Source organism: Hyla sarda (assembly GCF_029499605.1).
Source record: "Hyla sarda isolate aHylSar1 chromosome 1 unlocalized genomic scaffold, aHylSar1.hap1 SUPER_1_unloc_16, whole genome shotgun sequence".
Lineage (NCBI taxonomy): Eukaryota > Metazoa > Chordata > Amphibia > Anura > Hylidae > Hyla > Hyla sarda.
In genome coordinates, this window is record NW_026607577.1 from 485,540 (window position 1) to 496,010 (window position 10,471).

Below are 10,471 nucleotides of genomic sequence, written 5' to 3' on the forward strand. Positions count from 1 at the left end.
GTATATAGTGGGGGGGCTGTGTATATAGAGGGGGGGCTGTGTATATAGAGGAGGGCTGTGTATATAGTGGGGGGGCTGTGTATATAGAGGGGGGGCTGTGTATATAGAGGAATGGCTGTGTATATAGAGGGGGGGCTGTGTATATAGAGGGGGGGCTGTGTATATAGAGGGGGGCTGTGTATATAGAGGGGGCTGTGTATATATAGAGGATGGTAATAACAGCTCTGTTTCTATCTTTGCAGATGACACCGAGCTTTGTAGCACGGTACAGTCTATAGAGGATGTGTATATAGTGGGGGGGGGGCTGTGTATATAGAGGGGGGCAGTGTATATAGAGGATGTGTATATAGAGGGGGGCTGTGTATATAGAGGGGGGGCTGTGTATATAGTGGGGGGGCTGTGTATATAGAGGGGGGGCTGTGTATATATAGAGGATGGTATTAACAGCTCTGTTTCTATCTTGGCAGATGACACCGAGCTTTGTAGCACGGTACAGTCTATAGAGGATGTGTATATAGTGGGGGGGGGGCTGTGTATATAGAGGGGGGGCTGTGTATATATAGAGGATGGTAATAACAGCTCTGTTTCTATCTTTGCAGATGACACCAAGCTTTGTAGCACGGTACAGTCTATAGAGGATGTGTATATAGTGGGGGGGCTGTGTATATAGAGGGGGGGCTGTGTATATATAGAGGGGGGCTGTGTATATAGTGGGGGGACTGTGTATATAGAGGGGGGCTGTGTATATAGAGGATGGTAATAACAGCTCTGTTTCTATCTTTGCAGATGACACCAAGCTTTGTAGCACGGTACAGTCTATAGAGGATGTGTATATAGTGGGGGGGGGGGCTGTGTATATAGAGGGGGGGCTGTGTATATATAGAGGATGGTAATAACAGCTCTATTTCTATCTTTGCAGATGACACCAAGCTTTGTAGCACAGTACAGTCTATAGAGGATGTGTATATAGAGGGGGGGCTGTGTATATAGAGGGGGGCTGTGTATATAGAGGGGGGGCTGTGTATATAGAGGATGTGCATAAGTTACAAGATGACTTGGATAGACTAAGTGTCTGGGCATCCACTTGGCAAATGAGGTTCAATGTGGATAAATGTAAAGTTATGCATCTGGGTACTAATAACCTGCATGCATCGTATGTCTTAGGGGGGCTGTGTATATAGAGGGGGGCTGTGTATATAGAGGGGGGCTGTGTATATAGAGGGGGGGCTGTGTATATAGAGGGGGGGCTGTGTATATAGAGGGGGGCTGTGTATATAGAGGGGGGCTGTGTATATAGAGGGGGGGGGCTGTGTATATATAGAGGAGGGCTGTGTATATAGAGGGGGGCTGTGTATATATAGAGGAGGGCTGTGTATATAGAGGGGGGCTGTGTATATAGAGGGGGGCTGTGTATATAGAGGGGGGCTGTGTATATAGAGGGGGGCTGTGTATACTAATAACCTGCAGCATCGTATGTCTTAGGGGGGATTAAACTGGCAGAGTCACTGGTAGAGAAGGATCCGGGTGACTTGTAGATCACAGACTACAGAATAGCACAATGTCAGGCTGCTGCTTCCAAAGCCGGCAGGATATTGTCATGTATCAAAAGAGGCCTGGACTCCAGGGACAGGGACATAATACTCCCCCTTTATAAAGCATTGGTACGGCCTCACCTGGAATATGCTGTTCAGTTTTGGGCACCTGTCCATAAAAGGGACACTGCGGAGCTGGAAAGGGTGCAGAGACGCGCGACTAAACTAATATGGGGCATGGAACATCTTAGCTATGAGGAGCGATTAAAGGAGTTACAATTGTTTAGTCTTGAGAAGAGACGTTTAAGGGGGGATATGATAAACGTATATAAGTATATTAATGGCCCATACAAAAAATATGGAGAAAAACTGTTCCAGGTTAAACCCCCCCCCCCCCCCCCCCCAAAGGACGAGGGGGCACTCCCTCCGTCTGGAGAAGAAAAGGTTTAGTCTAAAGGGGCGACACGCCTTCTTTACCGTGAGGACTGTGAATTTATGGAACGGTCTACCTCAGGAACTGGTCACAGCAGGAACGATTAATAAATTTAATACAGGGTTAGATACATTCCTGGAACAAAATAACATTAATGCTTATGCAGAATTATAAAACTACATCCCTTCCCCCAATATCCCACCACACCCCTACCCCACAATTACCTGGTTGAACTTGATGGACGTTTGTCTTTTTTCGACCGTACTAACTATGTAACTATGTAATATCACAACCATATACCACACTCTTCTCCTACCATGTAAACTATAGTGATGACATCGCTGGATCGGTGACTACGTTCTAATAGAAAACTTTTATTAACAATTGGGAACAAGTTTGGAGATGCAGTATATGATATATGTATAAATGTCAGATATCCTATGTACATGGTGAATATATAGATGTGTTATCTGCATCATTTATTGCTCTAAATTGGCTTCTCTCCTGTGTGAGTTCTTTTATGTTTAACAAGATGTGATTTGAAAATAGCTTCTCTCCTATGTGAGTTTTCTGATGTTTAAGAAGACTTGATTTGCCAGTATAACATTTCCCACATTCTGAACATGAAAATGGTTTCTCTCCTGTGTGAGTTCTTTGATGTTTAACAAGACTTGATTTGTCAGTAAAACATTTCCCACATTCTGAGCATGAAAATGCATTCTCTCCTGTGTGAGCTTTCTGATGTTTAAGAAGTTTTGATTTGCCAGTAAAACATTTCCCAAATTCTGAGCATGAAAATGGCTTCTCCCCTGTGTGAGTTCTTTGATGTTGAACAAGATTTGATTTCCTAGTAAAGCAGTTCCCACCTTGTGAACATGAAAATGGTTTCTCCCCTGTGTGAGTTCTTTGATGTCGAGTAACATCTCCTTTGCAAGTAAAACATTTCCCACATTGTGAACTTGAAAATGGCTTCTCTCTTGTGCGAGTTATTTGATGTGTAAAAAGATTTGATTGCTGAGTAAAACATTTACCACTTCCTGAACCTGAAAACGGCTTCTCTCCTTTGTGAGTTCTCTGATGTACAACAAGACCTGATTTAAAAGTAAAACATTTCCCACATTCTGAGCATGAATATGGTTTCTTTCCTGTATGATCTCTTTGATGTCCATCATTCCTTCTGTGACCTTTATTTTGCTGAACATCCTGTGATGACTGAGAAGACAGGACCTGTATATAAGGATGAGATGACAGATCTTGGCTGTGAAGGGCTGAGGGTGTATCTGGGATAATGGAATGTTCTTCATATGTATCTTGTGTGATATCATCATCTGCTTTATAATCTGAAGATATAAGATTCTCCTCTGATCTCCTGCTACAAGAATCTGCAGAGAATAACACAGATTATATGTTTGAGTATTAACCTTATTTACATTTTTCCATCTAGAGTCACATGAGAGTTTGTTTTTTTTGGGACCAATTTTACTGTGAAATAGAAAACAAATTGTGGGATAAAATTCAATTGAAATAAAATGCAATTTTTTTAATTTGGGATTTTTTCATCACCTACCATATAACGTGATGTCACAACTGACGTTATACTTATCCATCAGGTCAGTATCATCATCCAACTTGTAGAGTTTTCCTTATGTTTTAATTTTAAAAAATACTTTAACCCCTTAAGGACTTTTTAAGGGTTTTTTCACTTTCATTTCATCCACCTCACCTTCTAAAAAATCAGAACGCTTTCAGTTTTCTACCTACAGACCCATATGAGGTTGTTTTTTTTTTTGCGCTACCAATTTTACTTTGTAATGATATCAATAATTTCACCATAAAAAAAATTTTGTGAGGCAAAAATTGAAAAAAACCCCAACCATTATTATGCAACATTTGGGGGCTTCCGTTTCTACGCAACGCACTTATCGGTAACAATGACACCTTAACTTTATTCTGTAGGTCCCTACGGTATAAGGACACCCAACTTATATAGGTTTGATTTTGTTTTACTTCTTTTAACCCCTTAACCCCTTCCCGCTATTGGACGTATGCATACGTCCAAGCAATCTCCTGCTCTGCCGTGGGCAGCGCAGGAGATCGCCGGTGGGACTCAGCTGTCAATCACAGCCGGAGTCCCACCGCAGTTGCCTGGGCCGCGATCGCGCCGATCCCGGCAGCATTAACCCCATAGATGCCGTGATCAGTTCTGATCACGGCATCTATGGTGTTTGCAGGGGGAGCGCTCTCCCCCTGCCCACCAACGGCGGTGCCGCGATAAAATAAGGGGGATCGGGGGTGTCCAAAACACTCTCGATCCCCCTGAAGGGATAGGAGTGAGGTGGCAGGGTTGTCACCCCTCCTATCCCTGCTATTGATCGGCCGGAGCGACCGACCAATAGCAGACTGGGGGCAGGGGGGAGGATAAAAGTTCGGTTCCCCCCGCTATGCCCACCCATCGGTGTCCGGGCACAGCGGGGGGAACCGTGTAGTAGCGGCGGCGGCGGTCACTTACCTGGCGGCGGAGCTCCAGATGACGGCGGCGACTGTGATCATGGCGGCGGTGGAAGTGAGTATGGCGGCGGTGTGTCCGGGAGTCTGTTGCCTAGCAACATCTGCAGGGTGACAGTTTGGAGAGTGGTCTCTAAACTGTGGCCCTCCATATGTTGCAAAACTACAACTCTCACCATGCCTTGACAGCTGTTTGCTGGGTTGGCATGCTGGGATTTGTAGTTTTGCAAGATGGGGTTCAGGCTAGAGATTACTGACAGTGGTCTCTAAACTGTAGCCCTCCAGATGTTACAAAACTGCAACTCCCAGCATGCCCAGACAGCAGTTTGCTGTCTTAGCATGCTGAGATTTGTAGTTTTGCAACATCTGGAGGGCTACAGTTTAGAGACCACTGTCAGTGATCTCTAGCCTGAACCCCATCTTGCAAAACTACAAATTCCAGCATTCAGGAACAGCAAAAGGCTGTCTCGGCATGCTGAGAGTTGTACTTGCGTGCCTCCAGCTGTTGTATAACTACATCTCCAGGCATTCCCTTTGGCAATCAGTACATGCTGAGAGTTGTAGTTCTGCAACAGCTGGAGGCACACTGGTTGGGAAATACCGAGTTAGGTAATAGGTTCTATTTCCTAACACAGTATTTTCCAACCATTGTGCCTCCAGCTGTTGCAAAGCTACAACTCTCAGCATGCACGTTCTGTCAGTGCATGCTGGGAGTTGTAGTTTTGCCCCCCCTCCCATGTGAATGTACAATTTACATTCACACTGGCGGCGGATTACAGCGAGTTCCCCGCTTCAAGTTTGAGCTGCGGCAAATTTTCCGCCGCAGCTCAAACTCCTAGCAGGAGACTCGGTGTAATCCGCCGCCAGTGTGAATGTAACCTAAAAACACTACACTACACTAACAGAAAATAAAGAGTAAAACACTTCACTACACTAACAGAAAATAAAGAGTAAAACACTTCACTACACTAACACAAAATAAAGAGTAAAACACTTCACTACACTAACACAAAATAAAGAGTAAAACACTTCACTACACTAACACAAAATAAAGAGTAAAACACTTCACTACACTAACACAAAATAAAGAGTAAAACACTTCACTACACTAACACAAAATAAAGAGTAAAACACTTCACTACACTAACACAAAATAAAGAGTAAAACACTTCACTACACTAACAAAAAATAAAGAGTAAAACACTTCACTACACTAACACAAAATAAAGAGTAAAACACTTCACTACACTAACACAAAATAAAGAGTAAAACACTTCACTACACTAACACAAAATAAAGAGTAAAACACTTCACTACACTAACACAAAATAAAGAGTAAAACACTTCACTACACTAACACAAAATAAAGAGTAAAACACTTCACTACACTAACACAAAATAAAGAGTAAAACACTACATATACTCACATACACTGCCCCCCCTTCCCCCCCAATAAAAATGAAAACGTATTGTACGGCACTGTTTCCAAAACGGAGCCTCCAGCTGTTGCAAAACAAAAACTCCCAGCATTTCCGGACAGCCATTAACTGTCCAAGCATGCTGGGAGTTTTGCAACAGCTGGAGGCACCCTGTTTGGGAATCACTGGCTTAGAATACCCATGTGTCCACCCCTATGCAAATCCCTAATTTAGGCCTCAAATGCGTATGGCACTTTCTCACTCTGGAGCCCTGTCGTATTTAAACGCAACAGTTTAGGGCCACATATGGGGTATCGCCGTACTCAGGAGAAATTGCCTAACAAATTTTGGGGGGCTTTTTCTCCTTTTACCCCTTATGAAAAGGTAAAGTTGGGGTCTACACCAGCCTGTTAGTGTAAAAAAAAAAATTTTTGTACACTAACATACTGGTGTTGCCCCATACTTTTAAATTTCACAAGCGGTAAAAGATAAAAAGCCCCCAAAATTTGTAACGCAATTTCTCCTGAGTACGGAGATACCCCATATGTGAGCGCAAAGTGCTCTGCGGACGCACAACAAGGCTCAGAAGGGAGAGTGCACTATGTACATTTGAGGTCTAAATTGGTGATTTTACAGCGGTTCTGACATAAGCGCAAAACAATAAATACTCACATGTGACCCCATTTTGGAAACTACACCCCTCACGGAATGTAACAAGGGGTATAGTGAGCCTTTACACCCCACAGGTGTCTGACAGATCTTTGAAACAGGGGTCTGTGAAAATGAAAAATAACATTTTTAATTTGCACAGCCCACTGTTCCAAACATCCGTCAAATGCCAGTGAGGTGTACATTCTCACTGCACCCTTTATTACATTCCGTGAGGGGTGTAGTTTTAAAAATGGGGTCACATATGGGGGGGTTCCACTGTTCTGGCACCACGGGGGGCTTTGTAAATGCACATGGCCAAATTCTCTCTCCAAAAGCTCAATGATGCTCCTTCTCTTCTGAGCATTGTAGTTCGCCCCCAGTGCACTTCACGTCCACTTATGGGGTATTTCCATACTCAGAAGAGATGGGGTTACAAATTTTGGGGGGTATTTTCTGCTATTATCCCTTGTCAAAATGTAAAATTTGGGGGAAAATAAGAATTTTAGTGTAAAAAAAAAAAATTTTTTTTTTACATATGCAAAAGTCGTGAAACACCTGTGGAGTATTAAGGTTCACTTTACCCCTTGTTACGTTCCCCAAGGTGTCTAGTTTCCAAAATTGTATGCCATGTGTTGTTGTGTTTTTGCTGTCCTGGCACCATAGGGGCTTCCTAAATGCGGCATGCCCCCAGAGCAAAATTTTCTTCCAAAAAGCCAAATGTGACGACTCCTCTTCTGAGACCTGTAGTGCGCCAGCAGAGCACTTTTCATCCCCATATGGGGTCTTTTCTGAATCGGGAGAAATTGGGCTTCAAATTTTGGGGGGTATTTCTGCTATTACCTTTTTTTTAAATGTTACATTTTTGCTAAACCAAGCATTTTTGGTAAAAAAAAAATATTTTTTTTTTACATATGCAAAAGTCATGAAACACCTGTGGGCTATTAAGGTTCACTTTATCCCTTCTTACATTCCTCAAGGGGTCTAGTTTCCAAAATGGTATGCCATGTGTTTTTTTTTTTTTTTTTTTTGCTGTTCTGGCACCATAGGGGCTTCCTAAATGCAACATGCCCCCAAAAACCATTTCAGAAAAACGTACTCTCCAAAATCCCCTTGTCGCTCCTTCGCTTCTGAGCCCTCTACTGCGCCCGACGAACACTTTACATAGACATATGAGCTATGTGGGCTACAAAATCAAGTATAAATTTTATCCTTTTACCCCCTTGTAAAAATAAAAAAAATTGGGTCTACAAGAACATGCAAGTGTAAAAAATGAAGATTTTGAATTTTCTCCTTCACTTTGCTGCTATTTCTGTGAAACACCTAAAGGGTTAAAACACTGACTGAATGTCATTTTGAATACTTTGGGGGGTGCAGTTTTTATAATGGGGTCATTTATGGGGAATTTCTAATATGAACTTCAAACCTGAACTGGTCCATGAAAAATAGCGAGTTTGAAAATGTTTTGAAAAATTGTAAAATTGCTGCTGAACTTTGAAGCCCTCTGATGTCTTCCAAAAGTAAAAACTTGTCAATTTTATGATGCAAATATTGTATATGTGAATCCAAATAAAAATTATTTGGAATATCCATTTTCCTTACAAGCAGAGAGCTTCAAAGTTAGAAAAATGCAAAATTTTCAATTTTTTCATCAAATTTGGGGATTTTTCACCAAGAAAGGATGCAAGTTACCACTAAAATTTACCACTATGTTAAAGTAGAATATGTCACGAAAAAACTGTCTCGGAATCAGATTGATAAGTAAAAGCATTCCAGAGTTATTAATGTTTAAAATGACAGTGGTCAGATGTGCAAAAAAGGGCTGCGTCCTAGAGGTGAAAATGGGCTGCGTCCTTAAGGGGTTAACCACCAAGCCCATTATGACCTTAACATCTGACCACTGTAATTTTAAGCATTAATAACTCTGGAATGCTTTTACTTATGAATTTGACTCCCAGATTGTTTGTTCGTGACATATTCTACTTCATGCTAGTGGTAAATTTTTGTCGATACTTGCATCATTTCTTGGTGAAAAATTCCAAAAGTTCATGAAAAATTAGAAAATTTTGCATTTCCTAACAAGCTCTCTGCTTGTAAGGAAAACAGACATTCCAAATAAATTATATATTGATTCACATATACAATATGTCTACTTTATGTTTGCATCATAAAATTGACAAGTTTTTACTTTTGGAGACACCAGAGGCTTCAAAGTTCAGCAGCAATTTTCCAACTTTTCACAAAATTTTCAAAATTGGAATTTTACAGGGACCAGTTCAGTTTTGAAGTGGATTTGAGGGGTCTTCATATTAGAAATACCCCACAAATGACCCCATTATAAAAACTGCACCCCTCAAAGTATTCAAAATGACATTCAGTAAGTGTGTTAACCCTTTAGGTGTTTCACAGGAATAGCAGCAAAGTAAAGGAGAAAATTCAAAATCTCCATTTTTGACACTCGCATGTTCTTGTAGACCCAGTTTTCAAATTTTTTCAAGGGGTAATAGGAGAAAATGCCCCCCAAAATGTGTAACCCAATTTCTCTCGAGTAGGAAATACCTCATATGTGAACATAAAGTGCTCTGTGGGTGCACTAGAGGGCTCATAAGCGAAGGAGCAACAATGGGATTTTGGAGAGTGAATTTTGCTGAAATGTTTTTTTAGGGGGCATGTCACATTTAGGAAGCCTCTATGGTGCCAGAACAGCAAAAAAAACAAAACACATGACATACTATTTTGGAAACTACACCCCTCAAGGCACGTAGAAGGGGTCCAGTGAGCCTTAACACCCCACAGGTGTTTGACGATTTTCCGTTAAAGTTGGATGTATACTTAAAAAAAAATACATTTTTCACTAAAATGCATTTTCCCCCCAAATTTACCATTTTTACAAGAGGTGATAGGGGAAAATGCCCCCCAAAATTTGTAACCCCATCTCTTCTGAATATGGAAATACCCCATATGTGGACGTCAAGTGCACTGCAGGCGAACTACAATGCTCTGAAGAGAAGCACACTTGGCTTTTTTAAAGTAATTTTTGCTGAAATGGTTTTTGGGGGACATGCCACATTTAGGAAGCCCCTATGGTGCCATAACAGCAAAAAAACAACAACACATGGCATACTATTTTGGAAACTACACCCCTCAAGGCACTTAACAAGGGGTACAGTGAGCCTTAAAAGTGTTTGACGACTTTTCGTTGAAGTCGGATATGTAAATAAAATTTTAAAAAATTTCGCTAAAATGCATTTTTCCCCCCAAATTTTCAAATTTTACAAGAGGTAATAGGAGAAAATGCCCCTCCAAATTTGTAACCCCATTTCTTCTGAGTATGGAAATACCCCATGTGTGGATGTAAAGTGCTCTGCGTGCAAACTACAATGCTCAGAAGAGGAGGAGCGCCATTGAGCTTTTGGAGAGAGAATTTGTTTGGAATGGGAGTCAGGGGCCATGTGTGTTTACAAAGCCCCCCGTGGTGCCAGAACAGTGGACCCTCCCACATGTGACCCCATTTTGGAAACTATAACCCTCACAGAATGTAATAAGTAGAGATGAGCGAATCAAACTTGACGAACCTGAATTCATTACGAATTTCATGAAAAATTTGATTCGCTACGAATATCGCTGCGATTCTATCGCACAAATCGCTTAATTAAACTCCATTTTACAGCGTTCCAGGCTATTGTAGAGCTAAGATGGCGGATCCACATGTGAGTACATGGGGCAGGGGATTATGGGAGGGCGGGAAACAGCGGCAGGAATGAAGGTAGGCGGGCTGACCCTGAACCACATGTGAGATGGAGCCTATCAGTGTTCACTGACCCCTGTGATGTCACAGCCCCTATATAATCGGCGGCCATCTTGTCTCACTTCATTTCATCTATGCACTCAGATGGAGAGGACGGGACTGTGTGCGTGTGAATAGCTCATACCAC

The 10,471-nt window shown here is 41.9% G+C and overlaps 1 protein-coding gene across 1 annotated transcript; it reads right to left on the reverse strand.

Moving 5' to 3' along the window:
* Window positions 1-2,217: 2,217 nt before the first annotated feature.
* LOC130298015 (gastrula zinc finger protein XlCGF71.1-like) lies at window positions 2,218-3,217 on the reverse strand (the record flags this gene model as incomplete). Its single annotated transcript, XM_056550898.1, has 1 exon — window positions 2,218-3,217. A coding segment is annotated over one exon (814 nt), but the record flags the coding sequence as incomplete, so codon positions are not given.
* Between the last annotated feature and the right edge of the window lie 7,254 nt (window positions 3,218-10,471).